Source organism: Apteryx mantelli, chromosome 2 (assembly GCF_036417845.1).
Source record: "Apteryx mantelli isolate bAptMan1 chromosome 2, bAptMan1.hap1, whole genome shotgun sequence".
NCBI classification, from domain to species: domain Eukaryota; kingdom Metazoa; phylum Chordata; class Aves; order Apterygiformes; family Apterygidae; genus Apteryx; species Apteryx mantelli.
The window spans coordinates 137,313,348-137,335,631 of NC_089979.1; the positions used below are offsets into that span (position 1 = coordinate 137,313,348).

A 22,284-nucleotide genomic window follows, 5' to 3' on the forward strand; every position below is an offset into this window, starting at 1 on the left:
TGGAAATCTCAAATGTTAAAATGTGAAAAATTATATTGATACTGAAGTACAGATACACTTTGCCTTTCACATTGCTAGCTATTGACTAGAATATGATATGCAAGTAGACAATCCCTACAACCAGGAGTGTTCCTGTAGCAATTAGTGGCCGTAACTATATTGTTCTGTGGAGAAAAATTAGGGGACGGGTTACTCCTGTCCACCTCTTGTGCCTGTGTTCCTTGGGTGCCCATGCCTGGTTTCAGGACACTGGCCAGCCAGCGTGGCCTGCAGACTCTGTCCCAAGGCTGGGACTGCGTGTGTAGTCTACCAGTCCTGGGCAGCATGCTGCAGGTGTCCGTAGTGCCCTTAGTAGGTAAGAGTAGACTCAGACACACGTGAAGGATAGTGTGGCCTTAAAAGTTCTGTACCTGGTAGTTCCCCAAAAGCTCTCTGAAGACTATATCTAATCAGTATGGATTCATGCCAAGCTGCATATTGAGGATTATGCCAACCCAGTAAGAGAAGGTTACTCAGGATGGGCGCCATGAGCCTACAAAAGAGTGAGTAGCAGCTCCGGTTTCTTACAGAGAAAATATTTGCCCAGCCAGAAGAGAAACGTAGAAATAGAATCTTCCTTTAAGACTGAAGTGGCAGTCCTCTGCTTTGCACATATTATTCATTATGTTTTCAGAAATAAATACCTTTCACTTGTATGTACAGAATGGTTTGTTTCAGGATAGATGAAAATACATGGGTGATGTTTATCATTTATAATCACATCAGGTAATAATATGAAAGATTAAAAATTTACCGAACTAGACCAATGAAAAAAATTGTGAACTACTCTTGTAGCAGTTTTCATAACTATTGTCATTTCTGAGATTAAAAGACAACAGCTAAATATAGATGTTTGTGTGAGTTCATATATATTTTGTGTGTGTGTGTGTGTGTATTCTCACCCCCAGCAAATTCAGTGTTATAACTTCTAATAAGGTTCATAATAAAAAACTTAACTGTAAGGTGACTAGGTGTAAGTGTAGGACATCACTGACTATTTCTATATTCTCACATGTCATTACCGTTAAAAAAGAAGAAAAGACATTAATCTAAATTACTCCTTGTTTCTAGGCCCAAAGCAGGAATTTTGGAAATCATTCGCTGCTTGATCTTCTTAGGTATATACAAACTTGGCTACTTAAGGAGTGAGTTTTCTTTCTTGGACTATTCATATGAGGTAAGACATTTATTTTGAAGCACGTATGCTGAAGACACTAGAAGTGTTTTCTTTCAGAAAAAAAAAAAACAAATTCTGCCAGTGGAATAACATTAGATATTTATATTATGCTCCTTTATTTTTTATTACAGTAGTGACTATAATATTGATTTTTTTCTTACCTCTTTGTTTCTCACTTTTTATAACTTACTTTTAAAAAATTACTGGTTTTGGTTACATGGATGCTAATTTCCATTTTAGAAAGTCAGGAAAGTAAATTTTTATCTTTCATTGCAAAGATAATTTTTCAGTGGCTATATGCTTTGAAAGGAGTATTAGTAAGGTGTTGCTAAATTTGAATTGACCAACTCACCTTTCATTGAGACAAAACTGAAGTTGCTTGGAGGCTGGGAGAGTCTATAATATCAAGTATTTTTTCTGTGCTCATACTATGCAGCAGGGATACACTTTCAGCAAGTGGCAGAGATGGGCCACTGGACTAAACAGACCTTTAGTCTGATCAGGATTGCTGCTTCTGTGTTCTTAGGACACGTTCTTATGCTGTTTGTGACTTTTGCTTTTTTACCACCACTTTTATTTTTTTCAGTACAGTTGGTATTTCATATTAAAATAATTCATTTAATGTGATCTGATTTGAAGGAAACTGAATCATTAATATGATTCTGATCCAAATAACATTCTCAAGCTATGTAGCACTGGTTACCAGCAAAGTTGTTTACCAGCAACGTTATGAAAAGTTTGCTAGACTAGTAGAACAGTTATCAAAAAGTTACCTTTTGGCTTAAAAACAGAAAAAAATCAAAAACAATAAAGATCAAGGCTCACATCTGTTAGTGGTGGAATTCAAAACGGTTCCGCTGACTTCAGGACAGTTGCACAATTTGTAGCAACTGATGACTTTCCTAATTGGACATTTCCTAACTGGATATTTCTGGTAATGCTGCTGAGATCAGGCAACAGCAGAATGGAAAAATACCTTACGCTACTTTGTGTTATATCTTTTTGTCTTTTTCCCTGTACAGGACACAATAATTATTAGACATAATTCTAGTCAAGAACTGCTTTAAATTTTTTTCTTATTGTTACATTGTCAAAGCCTTGGTTTGTAAACCAAAGAGTTTTTTAATTCCTTTGATAAGAATATGCCAGAACCATAGCAAATATTTTAAGGATTTTATTTGGTTAAGTATCATTTGGAAAATGTTTTTAGTTCTTACTGAGTAGCCTATTACAATAGATGAGCTTGAAGCAAAGAATATTAATATTTGGTAATTAATTCCATAGCCTTGAGCTATAGCTCTCTGACCTGAGATACTCAGGTATTCTAACTGAACTCATGAGAGAATTATATGTAAAAGTATACCATCTAAATTTCAAAAAATGTTTCATATATTTGCCTTTCTGAGGTGTGTGTATATATGTGTGAATGTGTAAATAAAACTAAGAAATGAGTAGAGGTAAAATATTCAAGTTGTCATTCCCATTGCTTGGAGGTAACTGTACCTTGTCCTGTTATATCATGAAGAAGAAGAAAAAATTAAATGGTTCTTATTCTTTTCTTTACATATGTCTGTCATTAAAATATTATCTTCTTTGCTATCTCTAGCTCTTCCCTATCTTATTTTGCTCTCCTTTCTTCTGTTTAGTGTTTTAGTCCATTATTTTACACTGGCTGGGTAGTCATTGTTAACAAGAAACAGGAACAGCTTGCTCACATTGTTTTCTTTGAAATTCTGAAAGAATAGGTGTCCTCCAAATCATTTGCTATCAATCAGACCAGAATAGGTAATGCTTCTGAATAGTGCCAAAATGTCAGCAGTGAAGACTTGTATTTTATCAGAAATCAGCAAGTTTGTGATGATGATCTTCAGGGGTTCCCCATCTTGATATAGAGTTTTACCATCATGGATTTTGCTCTCAATGCAGTATACAGTTTCTGGATTGACAATAGGACTGCTGTCAAGAATAGTAGTATTGTTATAACAGAATTTATGGTAACAATTACTGTGTAAAGGCAAACTGATGGAGGTCATCAACTCTTGTTGAAAAGTCTTCAGATGTTAATATTTTCTCATCATTATTGACTTGATCCTTTTGGACCACCAGTGACCAGAAAGTTAAAAAAAAAAAAGTTTTTTTCCAGAAATTAGATTTAAAATTAGACCTAAAAATTGTCTCTGATTAACATTCAAAACAGTTATCTATCCTTCCTAGTTAAGTATAATGATGTAGGTAGCTTTGAACATCTTGTGAGATATCTCTCATATGCAAAATTATCTTTTGTTTCTGCCACATTTTTCTTAGCAATTTTTATCTGCTTGCTTTTCAACTCCCTGTGCTCCTTCACTCTGTTTCTCTTTTAAACCCACTTACAATTTTTGAGAGGTATTAATTAAACCATTTATTTAATCCTTTTTCCCCACATGAACATGTTCCTGGTCTTTTGTATTCACGCAGATTTAATGTATCCACTTTAATCTACATCTTAATGTTATATTTTTCATACTCATAATCTATAATATACTTGAATACTGGACTCCTTACATCAAAAATGTTGCAGCGTTATCAAATAAATAATTCTGTAGTACTCCAATATTCATGACTGGTAGGAAAGAAAGTACCACATCACGTAAAACAACTTCTGTTGACTCAGTTCTTGGTCTGTAAATTATGCCTTTAGGGCACTTACTTAAGGATAAAGAAAAATAAAACAAACTGCAAGAGGCATGATGGCACTATTCAGTGTGTCTAGAACGTAGCAAATTCTTTCTCAGAGTTCTTAAGTTAACGGTATAGCTTGGAGCAGATAAGTGCAAGAGTGATTTTGCCATAGATCATTTGTCATGTTGAATCATTAGTGAAAAATTATGAGACTCCTTTTTATACTCCTTTCTTGTGACTGTATTTCCTGTGTTCATATTTCTCATGAATATTTTAGAACTAGCAGATAAGATTTCAGAAGTATATGTTTTAGCAGAATTATTTGCAGGGCATTCTGACTAGTAAAATTAAGTGACCTAAACTCTGAATCGTTATAAGTAAATTGGCCCAGCATGGCCTTTGCTGAAGGTGCAGTTTTGTAATCAGCTTAGACTGATCTAAGAGTAGAGTTCCACAACATACAATGAATCGTATTAATTCAGTGCTGCCAGCAATTTTTCCTGTTCCTAGTCCTGCATTCCTGCTGCTTTTTGCTATTTTAGTGAAGGTTTCTGCTATTTTAGTGAGTTAAAGTGGCTCATAGAAAGGTCTGACAATTGTCAGAGCAACTTCATGTGAAGAAGACCTTCTGTGTGAAAACTAAGAGGAAAAGATAGAAGAAAGGAGAGGAAGCTGAGAGTAATGATGAAGAAGAGAAGAGCAGGGGGGAAGGAGGAAAGAGGGAGTTAGCCCTCCCCATTTTGCCATTAAATCAGATCAGGTGTGTGTGAAAAAAGCAGTAATTCCACCAGGAGCAGCAGTCTTGCCCTCTCCTTCCAGCTTGTTACACTACCTGCACAGCTAATTTGGGTTAGCTGGCTGGTCCAACAAACTCAGCCAAAAAAGGTAAGTTTTCCTTTGGATCAGGATCACTTACTGTGAAGCTAGAAAGATTCCTAGTGCTAAGGCACAGGGAAGGAGAAGTAAAACTCAGTTACAGGTGGGTAAGAAGGAAGAGCCACTGCTTTTGATAAAGGGGCAATCTTAGATTAATACAAGTGTCAACTGCACCCACACTGTCATAAGAACAACATTATATCTATCAATAGTCTGAAATTATGTTTTAAGAAATGTGGTTATCAGTCTTGGTTCCATATGTGAATTATGTTCTTTTTCTAATCATTTAATGATGTTTTTCTCCTCACTATTGCATATGAGGTCCTTCCAGAAGTTACATTCCTGAGGGATCTCCCCCATATTCCTTCCTTCTCCAAACAAGACAATAATTTGAAGATATCAGAGTTAGAAAAGTGATCTTTTTTCTTATGGGAAGTGGAACAATACATTTTCCTCAGAGTGTATATTGTGTTCTTGGTGCTGTGTGTATTAGATATTGATGGTTTAGGCCAAAGAAGCTGTCTCTGCTTTTTTTTTTTTTTTTTTTTGTGTGTGTGTGTGTGTGTGTGTGTGTGTGTGTGTGTTTGGGGGGGGGGGGGCTGAAATGGTGATGTTTGAAGCAATTTTTAGGTCCTGTGAGAATTCTTTCTCAGGGTCAGGTTAGGTGACCTGTGGCATGGCTCTGGTGAGGCTTTCCTTACAGGTGAGCTCTATCCAGGACCACTGACCCTAAGGAACTGGGCTGACATCCCCATCTTCACCTCATAGCTTTGGGAGACTGTTTTGTAGCTTGGGTTGAGGTCACTGAACATGTTGATAATAATGGCAGGGATATTATATTTGACTGGATGTAGACAGTAAGTCGAGGAGATAATAGGTTTCTCTGCATTTTTTGAGGAGCTGAGCTGTCATATCCTATACTAGTTAGAGTTTTCCACAAGCTGATTACTTCGTGCCTGTGTAATGTGATGATCATGTGTATTACTAAAGCCAAATCATTTTCTGTCAGACTGGTCTTGGAGTCTCCTAACCACCTGGAGGTAGTAGAAAACATTGCTTGTGTGTTCAGTTATGTGACAGTTCAGCAGGCACGATACGTAAAAATAAATCTGTGACGATGACTCTTCAAAGTGTTTCCATTCAACTGCTCGGGTTTGGCATCAGCCAGCATATTCCATGAGCTGATTTTGGTCAAGCACTTGCTGTTATTTGACAGAAGTACTAATGAGGAGTAAGTAGAAATGAGAGCCATTGACATATTGTTGGAAGTCTTGTCTAAAATATTTTCACCAGCTCTCATAGTGACTGTAGCTCTGTGCTGAGAAGGGCTTTTAAACTCAGTGACTATGAGTGAGGGAGCTGGAGGAAGAAAGGAAGAAATACAGATTTCTATTTTGATGTGCTTTTTTTTTTATCTTTTACCTTTGTTTTGGCTAAGGCATTGTATCTTGAAAGTAGAAAATCTCTTCACCCAGCCTCAAGTGACTTTTTTTTTTTTTTTTTGAATAAGTGCACTGCATCTTCCTGTGCTACCTGGCTATGAAAGCATCAGCAGTCATGTATTTATTTACAGGTAGGAAGGATGAAGATCTAGGACAGCTTTCAGAGGAGAAAAGAGAGAAAGAGGGAATGCATACATGTGATATTTTAAATGAAGTACCTGTTTTCTTTTTCATTTTGCATGGGCATGCACTGCACTAGAAACATAACTAACATTGGAAAGTATAAAAAGTCCTGTGCTGCAGCATATAATTCAGTCCTTTGCTAATGAAGGCAGAAACGAACTCCTCCAGAGTATCTAGACTCTGTAGATGCAGCTGCAGCTGGTACAAACATATTTGGAGACAGTATTCTGTACTAAGTGGACTGCTTCTCTGATCTTCAATGCAATTCTTGTATTTCTTACTAGTGGGTCAGCTAATTTGTCTGGATAAAATATATAATATCTCTTTATTAAAGAACTGATTTGCACTGCATTCTGCATTCCACAGCAGTCCCTCTTAAAGTGATATATTGCCACACTACTTATTTCTCCTTTCATCATACAAAGACTTGCTGTTACCTCACTTGTTTCTTAGTGTTCTGATGCTGGTAAATTGCACTGACTTATGAGTATTGACTTAAAACAAACATTTACTCATAAGGACTTATTTCCACATCAACGATAGTTTTCTGCTCTGTAGCATTTTTCCCTTGGTCGCTCATTATGATCATCTGTGCCACATTTCAAAGAGCAGCGTATCCCATACTTGGTTTCCATTAAGGTGAAAGCTCCATGCTCTGTACTATGATTTACGACCTCACCATTTATGCAGTCTCTGTGCCCTACCTAGATTGGTTGGTTTATTCGAAACGTATTTTAGAAAAATAGCTGGGGATGGAAGGAAACTCTACCGCCTCATGATAAAAAGCCTTGTCAACACACATGGAATTAAACAAACAAACACAAGTTGTAATCTTTATTTTCTATGTTAGCTTCATTCAGAAAAGCCTGCTGTACCATGCCCTGTATCTCATGGACTGGACTTTTAATATTCCTGACAACTGCCCTAAGGGGAATAATGTCCCTTAGAAAAAGTCACAGTAAAATCTGGCAGTAGATTAAGTTAGTTTCCACTTAGGTGCGACAGCAGAGTCATTACTGATTTTAGACTTAGCCAATTTGAGAGTCGGCTTCACCACCGTCAACTAAAGACTATGATGTATAGTTCCAGATGCTCTGGCCAATTGACCGTAAAATTGCTCCGCATTTCTGGCAGAGCAGCCAAGCTGGAGCTTTTAAAATCTCCACTCCCCGAGCTCAACACCCTCCCCCCTCTGCTTAAAAGCTGCTCATTATTCTTCTTCTGCCCACTGATCTTAGCAAAAGAAAAACTTCTGGAATCAATTAGAAGCGTCTGCACTTGATGAGATTTGCACGTGAGTTTGGAATTGTGAGGCTTTGATAGTGTCAGCCAACAGCTGCAGTTTCAGGTGGTAAAACTGGGGAAGGAATTTTCCAGGGTTTATTTACAATCATAAAATAAAACAAAAATCAAGACAAGTTGGAAACCATCTATGTGTCATTAAAATGAAGTCTGAATTGGATTATATATTTATTTTGTCTGAAAAAAGTAAACCAGTGGTTTATTATCAGGATCTTTTCAATTACCTTGCAATTATTAAGCTGTATAGAGTGGCTGTAATAAAATGCAAGCTACGGGCTGCTTGCTGTAGTTTTAGGTATAAAAGAGGCATCTGCTATTACTTTTGTCACTTTAATTGCTTGACAAGACAAGGAGGTAGTCATACTTAATATAAATCAGAAGCATGTTGTCAAAGATGAAGCAAAAATGGTACTCTGAAGATACAAAATGTATATTCACATATGCTATCTAAAAATTTTGCATTTCATTTTCAGTGCCTGCTAAATAGGTAGCTAGGAAGGTGCCACTCACATTGATAATTGTGAAGTTTATTTTCTGACCCTTCTTAGCCCAAATCAGTTAGCAATTGGCATGTATCTGTATGTGATGTTACCATTTTAAAGATAAGAGCCATGCCAAATGAAATAATTAACATTCAGTTATATACTTGTGAAAGAGTCTTCATAAAAACAAAATTGTGCCATTTCACACCCAGTCTTCATAATTTGCCATTCTGATTTGTTTGGTTCATAACTCAAAGTGTAATTTTTCTAAAAGTTTCCAATGTTACAAACCCTGTATGTCAAACCGCATTTCTCTTTTACCTGATAGTAAAACACAAATGATAATAGAAATCTTGTTGAAGCCAATGGTTTCACCAGTGCTAATCCCTAGTGAAAACTCCAGGAGTAGAGTATTAACTGACAATTTTGTTAATGCACATATTTGCTTCATATCTGGATTTAGACATCAGGAATTATGCAGAATAAATCCAGAGAAGATGGGTTGTCTTCTTTCCAAAGAAAAATTATTCTATGGAATCATTTTTAAATTTTTCTCACTATAGATAGAAGTAAAATATCAGCTTAAAAAAAAAGGAATAAATTCTTTAATGTTCATTTCAGAATATTCAAATCAGAAGGAAGTATTCTCCAGAAAATTTTCTTGTGCAGAAAGTCATTTTGTCAAAAAAAATACTACCACCATCACCACCAACAACAAAAAAATTAATCATAGCATAAAATATTACCACTATTTCTTTGAATAAAATCATAAGTATTTGTCTTTGGGAGTAATGGTACTACCAGATTTTAAATAAGAAGTTACTGGTATATTGAAAAGATTTTTTTTTTGTTATTAAAATATGTAAGCATAAAACTTGCATCTCTTTCATTTTAGTGGTGCTTGCAGTTATTTTAAAATTATAGTTCAATCAGAATAATAGCAGGAAATAATTGATAACCCTTCCCATCATAAAAGCAGTAAGTCTGTAAAATAACCATTTTTTTCTAGCAACTCTCCTTGCACTGTTCCCTAAAGGTCAATTATTTGAGGTATTTTGGAGCTAGCTGGAAGTAGGTGCAGTGAAGGAGTTCCTGGAGAACGCCTTGTTGGCAGTATTAGTAGCCCACGCGTGCACGGAGGTGTCTCTGCAGCAAGACATGGCCACTGGTGGAGTAAATGGGAGTGAGAGGCAGGCACGCACGCAGACCGGCCCCCGCTTGTTTGGGTTGTGGAAGTGAGCTGCAAAGGTGGTCAGCAAACTCTTTTTCCGTGTGCTTGACAGAAACCAGCGCTTACTGATCAGTGTATACTGTTCCTGTCCATTTTATGTTCAAAGTTGATTTAAAAGTGTAGCATGGTGTAAAGCAAACTGCAGTCTCTAAGAGACAAAGGCAAGGGTAAGGCAAGTGATAGCTACATCCCATGTGAAAGCTGCTGGCCTACTTGCCAAGGTTTCATGCACACGCAGGAGATAGTTCTGCATGCGTTGGGCGGTGTGTCCAACCCTGCGTGTCGGGCGGTGCGTCCAACGCCTGCTGAACACCCTGGACTCAAAGCCTTCCAGCCCTGCAGCACGCAATGTGCCGTAGATATCTTTAACCTACTCACCTGCACATACATGTTTATTGGGACTACCTGACATGTGAAATTAGTAGCTTTCTTGCCAAAAGCAGATAATCTGCCACCAAAGCCATTACAAGTGGCAGGTGTGAATTGTCCTATTCTTAAACAGAGGAGAGAGAGCTGTGCCTGTATTCCCGAGCCCAGGAAGGCAGATGGCTTTGTCTGGATTTTGTCCTCAGTATGACACATGCAGGGATTGAATTCGTTTTTTAGGAGATGTCAGCTTTAATTGAGCTAACTATTTCTGATGTGGAATAAATCTGGGCCTGACAGATAAAAGGTGACCACAAAGAACCAGCCTAGTATTTAAAGCATTTTGGATACTTTTGTCTCACAAGATTAAAATAGAGGAAACCCAAATGTAAGTAAGGCATGCAAACTGGGGTTACCAGTTTGCATGTGTTGCAAGGGAGATGGAGGTGCAAGATTCTTCTTCCCATACATGTCCCATCCCACTTTTGTAGTCATGAGCAGAACATGGCAGCTGCAGAAACGTAGCATTTCTGGAATAAAATGGCTTTGGGAGACCCACAGAATGAGGCTGTGACATAAGCCATAGGAGAGCCCAATCAATACCTATATTTAGGAAAGCAAAGTTTAACTTAAAATATTCTGTAACAAATTTGAATAGAATTAGTGACTGAAAACATTTTTTTTTCTTTCACACCGTCTATCTTTTCAGAAGCTTGTTATGAACAACAAAGAAAAAGAAACACAGTAAAAGTCAAATGGCTGCTTGTCTAGTAACAGCACCTGAAATAACCACAGAGCCTAAAAGCTATTTCATGACATCTGGGCAGCTGCATGCGAAATTCTAACCAGTCAGTGCCTCTTGTCTAAAGTGGGCAATAGATCAATAAGATAAAATCAAGCCATTATCTGTGCTGTGATTTATTTTTTTACTACTACCTTGTTATATCATTGCTTTGTATGAGTTCTGTTTTCCATGATGTTTAGAGTCAGGAAATATAGAGAAAGCAACAATGCTATATTTATCTTTATATTTGGATATTACACAAGGCAAAGAGAATGTTTCATTTTCCTGCCAATGCCAAATAAAAATTGCCTGATGAAAGAAGATAAGCAAATGCTGTGTTTAACAACTGATTCCCAAATGCAGAACACACATAACACTTTGTATGTTTAAAAGTTGGAAATAGGTGTTATGGGGAAAAAAGTACATATAAAGTTGTAGTTATCACTTGAGACTTAGGCAAAATAATGCAGTAACCCCCTATGGAGTCTGGGAGTGATCGCATCTGTCCTGACCAGAATTAGTTTGGTTTATCTTCATGTGGAGCCCATGAAATGCCCAGAACAGATTGTTTATTTTGCTGATTAAAAGCTAATGAAAATGCCTGGTTTTAGTTTGAACATTCTAGATTTTATGAAGAAAAGGACGCTGTATTTTGTCTTTAGCTATTACCTGAATTCATTGCACATCTACATATAACTATAAATCTGTGGTACATATTCATTTCTTTTCTCATTGGCTTCAGATATGTTGGCTACAAAGAGTAGTCAGATATTAGGTAACAATAAAAAGTGGTGGTTAAGCAGGCTGTTAAGAAACAAAATCTGGCAATTAACTGCATTGTTTTTTATCTACATATCTCTATACCTATCTCCTATCTCCTTTTTCACCTTTGCAAACAATCTAGTTAGATTATAAAATTGCAGGGCAGATACCTATCTTTGTGTATATATAAAAGTGCCTACCAAACTTGTGTTTGCTATATAAGTAATAGTCATCATCATCATAGTTAAATTCCTGGTCATTTCTTATTCTGAAATTTCAAATGAAGCCTACTAAATGATTGCTGTGTTTAGAAAACTGATATCTTTTTTCCATGTATATATGTTCTAGATCCTTGTGGGCTTGAGCTGAGTATATACTAGCATGGAAGATATGTTCAGGAGCCTAATTCTATCATTTTATTGGGCCATCTTCACTCTTCAAGAAAGTATTGACTTAAACTATTGGCTTAAACTAGGTCTTTTCCAAATGTATCATCAATACCATTCATGGTGTTAATTAGCTTTTGAGGTTATCTGTGCTAATTATAGCCTCATTAAAATGCAAACCCAAACAAACTGCTCCCCCAGACCGTAAGGGTTTTATTAGACCTATCATTTTTAAAAAGCAGGAATTCTGCTATCACAGCCTTGCATATCAGACAGAAAAATGTGTTACCAAGATATCAAGGACTGAGACAACACCTTCATAAGTTTTAAATATTAGAGGACAGCGGCTAGACTTTGCCATGACCTCTGAGTAGAAGCCTTCCAAAATTTATAATATCACTAAAATGTAAAGTTCGGCTGATGAAAATGGGATATACTTTTATATGTTTATATTTTAAAAAATACCGAGAAATATTAGAGACTTTTCTAAATAAAGGGGTCTATTTTTTTAAGTTTCCTTCCTCTCTCTTTTCCTTCCTCCCTCTCCTCCCTTTTTTCTTTTGTTTTTTCTTTCTATGTGTAAAAAGAAAAAGATAATAGAAGATGGAAATGGAGACAGATAGATAAGACTGACACAGTCAGGAATTTATTAAAAACTTGAAAAATAAAAAGAAAAATGCTTATTGGGATTTTTTTATTTCCAAAAGGAACAACAATTTTAAGCAGTTTTAGCAGAGAAAGGGCTTTCCTGTAGTTGTGTATTTGTATGCTAGGCCAAGATATCTGATTGAATCTATCATGTTCCAGACAGGCTTGTTCATACCATTTTATGGCCCTCTGTCAGTAACCACACAGGGTTGAACGTGTTTTGTCCCATCAATGTGCTGAATATTTGAACTGGTTAGAAAAGATTCACAACTCTGCTGGAATGCTCAAACAGCCATTGCTCAATGTGCTCTGCCCCATTGACTTAAGTAATAAATAGAACTGTAGGAAAAACTTATTTCCTGGTTCACTAACCAAATCAAAATAAAATAAAACCTACAAAATAATTTGAAGTCCACTAAAAGTGGAAATCTTTTCTTCTGCAGAATAGAAGACAAACACAAACAAATGGAGACAGGACGGGGGTAATTAGAATGTTTCATTTGACTTAAGGCAATAAGCTTGTGTTTCACTCTGTGGGGTTTTTTTTCCACCTTTATAAAATAAGCATAGCAAAATTCTAAAAGAAAATATTTCTTGAAATAAAAAATAAAAACATCTCATTCAAGCTTCTCCATTTAAAGTAAAATGAAAACTCTTAAACTTAGAATAAGTTCATTTACAAGATTTTGATCTAAAAGCACACATTTCAAGAAATAAACCATTTGAGAAAATTGTCCCATCTCTAATTCCAGGAGCAGAGAAAGATTAGTATTTCCTCTCAATGTTGTCACTTGGCTGTATGATGACCTGGCCATGAGAACTAAGAAACTTTGCATTAACAAAGGGCAACTGGATATTACAGCTGGTTATGTTTAAAGTATTTTTACTTTGCTTCTGTTTTGCTGTTTGTTTGTTTGTTTGTTTTTAAAGTCAAGATTTAGCATAATCCTTGGCGTTGGTAGGTTATTAGGGTCTGAGATTCTGATCTTTTTTACTTGATGATTGATTACCAGAAAGTGCAGGATGTTTCTGCACTGTAGAAAGAGCAGCCTGAAATGGACAGGTGGGTATACAGAGGTGGAAGACCTTCTGCATTTCAGCTTCTTGGAAATCCATTTGAAAGGAGATAGCCAAGATTCCTTTCCTCCTGTTTCCAGCATTTAAACAGGAGGTTGTAATATATCTTATGCTGAATGACTTATCTAGAATAAAAGCATCATTTTTTACCCTCAAAACTGAACTTCGATTTTTAGTTTCTCTTGAAAAGTTGTTTCCTCCTTAAAATACTGCTACTGTCAAGAACTGCTATTTGCCTGGTCTGGCTAAAGTTACTGAGTGTCATAATATGCCAGAGAGCAACAGACGTCCAACTGAGTGTTTTGACTCCCTGTAAAAAGAGTGACCCCTCCCCTTTTCAAAATCATACTGTTATCAATCTGTTAATTATGGACTTAATTTTATCACCCTGCCTATTTCTCTTGTTACACCTTACCCAAAGGTAGCTTCCTTGAAATGAGTAGATAGTTCTAGATTGAGGAATTGTTAGTAGAGGCTCTACTGAAGATCTTTAAAAAGCCTTCCATAGCTTGAATGAGAGCTGAGTTCATCTATTTAGAAAAAAATAAGGCTGTTTCACATATATGATGTTGTGCATACCTATCAATGAATTCTGTCAAATAACAAGAAACAATTTTAAATAATAATATAGTATACTTTTATGTAATTTTATTTTCCACTATAATGTCAATTTATACAGTGTTGCTCTGATTAAGAACAGTGATAGACCAATTTATTGTTTTATAGCTTAATTTTTTATATAAATTGATGCCATCTTAACTTGAGGTTTTCAAGTATCTTGTTGGGCTATTTATTGCCTGCTAAGTATTTACTAATTTCTGCCAAGCTCTTATAAAAAGTCTCTGTCCACTAGATGAATCAAATCTGCTCCTTCCAGTGATATAACACTGACAGCTCAACTACTGGCTAGTGTAGAGTTAAGAAAGAGGGAAAACAGGATCTTTAGTGGATCCAGGTTTATTTTTTTGGCTTTGTAAACTGTGGTTTTCAGAATCTATTAGCATCAAATAAAAATCAAAAGCATCAGATTGCAAAACTAACAAAAATAATAGCTGTGAAAACAGCATGCAACCAGAACTGGTCCATTTTCTTGGCCAGTCTACATAAAATCTCCCCAACCAGCTACGTTACCCCCTCTGCTGTTTTATTTAGATCCTTGTGTAGTTGAAATTACGTGGTCTTCACAATTTTATTTTGCTGTGTAGCGTGCAGTAATCTATCCATTAAACTCTATACAAAAGCATACTGCAGCCAGAAAATCTGCATGTATTAGACTGTGCATATTTAGGCATTTTTGCCAGTCGCTTCTGACAACCCATAATATATCTGGCAGTGGAGAGTCTGATTTTCAGAATCATGCATTTGTGGACAAATGTTTGCCTGTTGACTTAGGCAGGGTCTTTTGAATGCAAGTAGTCTTTGGAAAGTTGTATGAGAGAGGAAACCATATTTTTAGTTAAGTTATTAAAAACTGAGGTTATGCTTAATGCTTTTTAAAACAAATAAAGGTAAGTTTTCTTCAGAATGTCCAGCTGTTTAAAGGAAAACTTAGCTAAGACAGGCCATGCTTTTACCTTAAGGCCAAGGTGCAGTCCTCTTTGGGGGAGAATTGAAAGTCTGCGACCATGAAGTATGTTGTCAAAAATACCATAGTTCATACTGGAAGGAGAATACGTGTTCACACTATAGCCAGGTTAAAACTGGGGGGATCCTCCCCACACATTTAGGGCTTGATGATGCCAAAAGAGTGTTTGTAATGCTCTGAGAGAGAGTTAGGGTAGGCAGGGACAAAAAGTAGGGAGGATCTGTGAGTTCTTTCAAACTCTGCTTTTATCACTTGTTTTGGAAAGGAGCTAAACAATCAATTGCTTGAGTGATCCCACCCCTGCAATGCTATAAAGCTCAGGCTCTACAGAAAGAGTGGGCAATGAGGGAAGAGCCTTGGATTTAGAGAGCATTGTTTTCATAGCTTCTATTACATCCTTCCAGCCCAGCTGCTCTAATTGTTACAGTATTTAGCCATGTCCTTGCAGGCAGATTCTCTCTTTGTAGTTTGGGGACAAGGTCAAGGAACCACAGTTGGATTTACTATAGGCACATGCTAATCTTGTTTCCCCAGTGCTAATGAGTACCTGAATCAGTGATTTAAGCCTACATGCGACCTTGGGTTGTTGTTTTGTCCCAGATCGCTGAGGAGGCATTGCTATTGTTCATATTCATTAGCAGAAGTTTGCTTCTTTGAAATGTGTTTGAAGTACTCAAACTGCAGGTTCAGCTAATGTTGTACTAATGCCAGGTAAGATTGCTGTATGACTTTTCTCCACCATCGTTTCCCCACTACAGTTAATGCAGTCCGTCTTACTGAAACCAAAAAGCTATTGCCAGTACACCTCTTAAATTATTCTCAAGCTGCCAGCTGTGCCATTTGACTTTGATCCTTTCTTTCATGGTAATTGTCATGCTGAAATGTAAAACTAAAATATATTCTGGACCCAAATGCCACCTTTTCATACTTTAGAAGGATATTCATCTTCACACGATTTCTGCAGATCGTATATGCTATTAATAGTCTTCTTTATGTGCTATTGCTGCCATCAAGTGTAATTATATAATTATGCATGTGTTCATGTACAATAACTTTTAAGGAATGCCAGCTCTCTGGAGCTCATTCTCATCCAGCATTTTCATACTGCTTAACTTAAAAATAAAGCTTAGTATTACATGAAACACCTTGCAGTTTTACTTTAATGGGAGCTAAGAATTGAAAAATTCTGGTTGAATATGCACTTTGAAGTATGATGCTGAATAGAAGAATAGATTGCCTTGTTATTAAATTAAACTTGGCAGTTTATTTACGTCCTTTCCTGTTTCGGTTTGCTTTTACTAGTGAGATAATTGATGAGTTTACCATTTTTCAAAATGTAAATAAATCCATCCATTAATGCAAACAATTAAATTCACCTTACTAGTGTTACTGCCTCTTGAGGAAAAACAGCTTTGAAATATACTTCTGACCAATCAGATTAAAAAAACAAAAACAAAAAACCCACTTTCCAAATGTGAAAATTAATTTTATTCCTGATTCAAAATCTTTATAAGGAAAGATACATTCTTAACTGCTTATCTAGTACTTTAGGGATCTGATTCTTAATGTTTGGGTGGTTTTGATCTGTACTGTATTAAGGTGGTCCTGAAGCACCTTGTTGTCCATTCACTCTACAGTGGCAAATCAGTACCTTAATGCATTAATGAGAGACTAGATGTAAATAGGAAAACATTTAATCACTACAATCATTCCTTGCAACGTGCTGTTTAAGAGTAAATATTTCCTTTATTAATTTTGAAGTCTAATCAACTAGTATCCAGATATTCTGATAGATACGGCAAGGTACATAAAGGCCCAGAACAAAACGAGAGTCCCTGCTCCAAGGGACCTACAGTACCTAAGATAAAAGGCAGCAGATGAAAGTGGATAAATGGGGTAAGTTGCAATGAAACTGGATGAATCGGCAAAATAGCCAGAGGTCTTGTCACCACCACCATTGCCAACCTTTTGTAGGTTAACTTAGTCATCCTACCAAAGAAAACTATTTTGACATAGTTATAGAAGACCGTTAAGATGGGGTACCAGCATGGATTATTACAATCAGCTTCTACAAAGTACAGGGGCCACTGAAGGAGAAATCATGAAGTATTTCTGTGAAAACTTAGTACATGGATGATGGGAAGCTAATGTTCTGGGCCAAATGTGGAAGTTAGCCTCTGAATAGTGGAATAGAGAGATACCTGCAGCAGAGAGAGGCTGGAAAGGTCCTTAAAATGTTGAAAATTAGCTTCTTTGAAAAGGGAGCCAAGGGAAATGTACATAGAGAGGAATGACATTTCCAAAGGGAAGGTTTAAGACACTAATTTTTTCAGCAGTATTCTGGGTGGACATCAGTGAGATATGAATGGCTTGGCAGAGAGTACTGGTATGGATGTGAGAAGACAAGGGCCTGGACAAGAATTTTAGATGTGTGAATGAATAAGACTGTGATTATCTCAAGGAAGTTGTTCAGAAAGAATCTGCATGTGTGGACGTGGGGATCTGGAGAGAGATGTGAATCAAAGATGGTGGACAAACAGTGATGATATCTGGAATTACAGGGAAAGAAGGTGGCAAAATTTAGTTGGCAGCAGAGAAGATAGAGATCATTTTAACTACATTTAATGTAAACTGACAATTAAACACAATAATAACAGGTAGGTGGCAATTTAATTTGGAGCAGAGAGGAGAATCTGCATAGAAATGGTAGGATTTGTGTTGAAGTATAATGTTATTCAGAGGAATATAAAAGCAGAACAAGGATAGAGCCTGCACAAAAACATGGCGTATCTATTGAGCTAATTTACTTAGGAAGTTATTTAAAATACATAATGGCACAAAATAGATTTTATTTGTGCAAGATCCACACGATAGATCTTTTGTGTAAAAGAAATATATTAACAAAAATATATTTTCTTTAAAGAAAAATCAAATATACAGCAGATATGAGTAGATTCATCCTTGCTGGGTTCAGTGTAATGGGACTTACTTGTTTAATTATTTCTTATGGAGCACATGAAAATGAAGCTTCCTGGCAACTGGGACCAAAGGCAATCCATGGTCATGCCCCAATAGATTGCACTAATACTACAAACAGACCTTACTATTGTGAGAAAGTATTGACTGAGGGTTGGTTTTTTTTTTTTTTTTTTGGTGACACAGTGATTCTTCAGTCACCATAATGTCTTCTGTAAAAGCAGGAATAAATTGAAGTAACTCTGAGAATGCACTAAATGATGCTTGTGACAAACCAACAGCCCACAGTAGGTATCAGGGTGCTAAAAAAGAATTAAATCTTTCTGTGGCGTTAGCTATCCTGGCTAGTGCATACAAGAATGTATAGGTACTTGCCTTTAATCTGTGAAAAACTTCATTCTCTAGCTCTCTTCATATAAAACAATACCCTCTAAAATAAACCTTAGAGTGTGTACAAACATTTCTGAAAAGAGCAAACCCTGTAGAGAATCTGAGAGGAAGACTATAGGAACAATAAGGAAAGGTTTCAGGAGAGCCTTTAAAATAACTGAATTGCTAATGAGATATAAGAACACTGGAATACTTTCTGATGGGAAAAGGTGGGGAAAAAGAAAAAGGAATTGTGAGGAAGGGCATAGTAGAAGGAATAGGAGAAGAGAAAGCAACCTGGTTTATCAGGTAAACGGGAAAATGTCTATGGAAAAAAGCAAAATATTGCTAAATGGTATTGCTATGACTTGTTTTTAGGAATCAAATGTTAGTAACTATTCACAGGATTGTTCTCCTGTAGTTCCTGTAATAGGTGAAAACAGTGGTAAAATTAAAGTGAAAACTAAATCAACACAAAAACTGCTTCAGCAGTTTCTTAAACACAAGTTTGGTGCAATTTTGAAAAAGAAAAGAGCATTCTGAAGTGAGGTCGTCTGAGCTGGTGAGGTTTTTCTAAAGGAGAACAAAGACACATAGGCAAACATTTATGTTGAGAGAATGCTACATGTTCTCTTCTGAAGCATTTTTATTTTTTTAATAACTATTACACAGTGCATAATTTGGAAATATTCCTAAAGGGTCTACTGTGACTGGGAGGATGGTTTTAAAGTTTGTAGAGCTAGTGTTATTTTTTGCATTGATTTAATATACACATACATTTTCAAAAGTAGAATAGATTATAAATTGACTTGCATTTAAATGGATCATTACAGAAGCCAAATGAAATGATTAGCTTCTTGAAAAGCCATGCAGCAGAAACAGACATTATTACAACATTTATTATGAAGTTTTTCCTGCAATATTACTATTTAAAATAGCCATAGTGCTTACTTTGTGTATTAGTAAAAACATAACAGGGAATTGTGTGCATTTGACAGTGATCTATTTTAAGGAAAAGAAGAATATTGTTTAACTGCTAGCGAGAAGTGTGAATATTGTGATTGGCTACTGCACTGAAACTTGCAGACAGGTAATATGTGGAAAGCAAATGAATTGCTACTGTGTAAGCTTAAAACTGTAGATGCAAACGCTAAAATAATATTTACCTATACGTGGTATAATGAATCTTTATTGGCAGCTGGTATTCATAGACTGTTTGAAAGGTGGTATTGGCCAGACACAAGTTATTTGGCAGAGATCTTGCCTAGTATGTATTTGCAGAGCCTGTCTGCATAGGGATGCTGGCAGGTTTACCCTGATTTCTATTCCAGGTGACAAATTTCTATCCAAGCATATAAGTGATCAAATATTTTCCACTGGAATCTGGGCACTGTAAAATTTCTGAAGCTGAATAGAAAAATTGCAGAATTTGATTAAACTATAATAGCCTCTGCATACCAGTGTGACAGCAAAATATTTCCACTTGGACAACATCAGGGTGAACTGCAGAGAACTGAACTAAACATTTTTCTGGAAGACTGGTGGGATTTTTTTGCCACTTGTCAATGGCGTCTGCCCTTAACCTAGAAGTTGTGATCACCTTCCAGGCTTTCCGTTAATTCCTCAGGGAAAATTGAGCAGCAGCAATGAAAAGTACTTGTACACTAACTTTTTCTACCAAAGCAAAGAACTCAGTCCAAACCAGATGAAAGCTATAGCATAACCACATTAGCTTATTTTTTTTCCTATGCAAAGCCAATTAAGAAATAGAACAGTTTCCATTAGTTTATTTGTCTTTCCTGGAGCAATTACAATTGCTAAACTTTCCTAAACTATACAAATGTGGAGTCTCCCCTAGTGACAGGTTGTTTAAATTTATAACTAAAGCTAGCATTTCCATCTCCAATAAAAGCCAAACAGACATTTAATTATGGTGCGTGACATTTCTGACTAAAATAGAGCCAACAGGGCCTGTCAGACAGCCCTCATTGTTCATGAATTTTGAACAAACTGGGGATCTGTGAATTTATAGCCAGGTTTTTCTCTACTATTGTTTAAAATAGCACACATGGAAAACACGCCATGGGTGTGTTGTAATTCAGCTTTAATGATGTAACACTTGGTTTCAGTCAATTGTTGGAGGATTGAAGTAACGCTGGTTTAGTGCTTCAGACATTGCATATTCCTTAGCAATTATAGTCCAGCTTTCAATAATGGCAGTTGGCGGGATATCCACAAGTGAAGTCATAGCAATTTTGAAAAAGAGCTAATAAAAATACACCTGCCTTGTAGTGGAAAACGAGCCTTTAATATCTTTGCTTTGAAGTTGAGTGAAGCCCACAGCATTAACTAACAGATACCAGTATTATGATGCAGTAATCCACTACCCCAGGGGAAGTCAGGGGATTGAAGTATGAAAGGCTTCTATTTTCTAGTCACATATTTTTTAGTTACCATAACTTCATCAGGGAAGAATGGGAATAACGAGGTGATAATAAAAACTGGAAGGGGTGTTAGCTGTAAAGTTAGGAATATGCAAAGCCATCACCAACCGTCATTCAGTGATGCTACAATTTAAGTGAAATATGTCATCTGTTAGTTTTAATACAATTCCTTATTTAAATACATCCAAATCCACTTTTGTTAGAACAATATATGGAATATTAAAACAATTTTTAGGAAAAAGAATAAGAAATATATTTTCACACAACTTCTCAGCTTTCTATTCTGTTTCTATTTTGGATCAATTTATCTTTTAACAACATTTTTCACAGCCACTGAATATTTGCAGCCATTAACAATCCTCAGATGGTTTTCTTCACTGAAAGATCTAGGGTGGAGTCCTTTTGTTAAATTCACTTTTATATTCTCTCCTGAAATATTTCATTTTGACTTCTTTTTCATTTTAGGAAGCATGTGTGGTTACGTCCTTGTGGCATATGCAGTCAGGTTGTGTGCCTTTTTAAGGTGGTTAGTAATGCGATAGTTACATGTAGGGCTGTTTGGAGGAAGTGTGACAAAATATACTTTCAGTAAAATGGTGGGAAATTTCCAACTTCTCATTTTAGTAGCAGTTAAAAAGAAATAAAGAAACTTAGAGACTCCTTAGAGGCTGCCTATTGCTAAATCAGTTACTATTTAGGCAAGTGATAGAATCTTCCTTTGTCTTAGTTCAGCTGAGCAAAAAGTGCATCCAAGAATGCCCACATTATAGCGCATTTATTAGATATGATCCCCATGTTTGTAAAGAGCTCCTAGAATTACACTATGAAAGGCCTTAAGCAAATGGAAATTATAATGTAATAGGAAGCACGGTTGCCTGAGTTCTTTTTTGTACTCTGCACAAAGCTTCGTGGGTCTGTTAGGGCACATATGCCCCATCATAGACAGCTGTGTTAGTCTTACTGTAGTGAACACTCCTGAAGAAACTTTAAGCCAGGAATAGTAAACTTTAAGCCAGGACCCCAACTTAGATTCACAGCTGTTCAGTGTGACATATTATGCAGCTATTTTGCAATCACTGCTGTTGCAGTTAAGATCCAAACTGTGGAAAAATCAGGCTGATGTATATACAAGTGGCCCCCTTTCTTTATTGCATTTGAAAGGTAACAGAAAATACAATGAAGAAAAATGACTGGTATGTTCTAAGCACAATGTTCTAAGGTTAATCTGTAAATCAACAAAGCTACTTCCATATTAATCACTAGATATAATTTATGAGAAAAAAAAAATCTAAAACATTTTGATCAGGAATTTGTTGGAAGCTCAAAGGCAGCCCAGAAATCCCCAGTCTAGGCAATTAGACCTACAGTTTCAGCTACTTTAGAGGCTATTTTTCTTAAAACAACCCAAACTGAATTGTATACCTTCGGTCCTTGCAGGAGAGGATGCTGCTTCTCTCAACCTCATCCTCACCCCCACCACCTACCATCGGAGCG

At 36.3% G+C, this 22,284-nt stretch overlaps 1 protein-coding gene across 1 annotated transcript in view; it reads left to right on the top strand.

Annotated features, from left to right (window-relative positions):
- The window catches only part of AGMO (alkylglycerol monooxygenase), a 203,602-nt gene that overhangs the window by 117,626 nt on the left and 63,692 nt on the right, over positions 1–22,284 (top strand). The window contains exon 12 of the mRNA XM_067292191.1: positions 1,111–1,216. Coding sequence (XP_067148292.1) covers positions 1,111–1,216 — 106 coding nt within the window. The remainder of the gene's footprint in view (positions 1–1,110; positions 1,217–22,284) is intronic.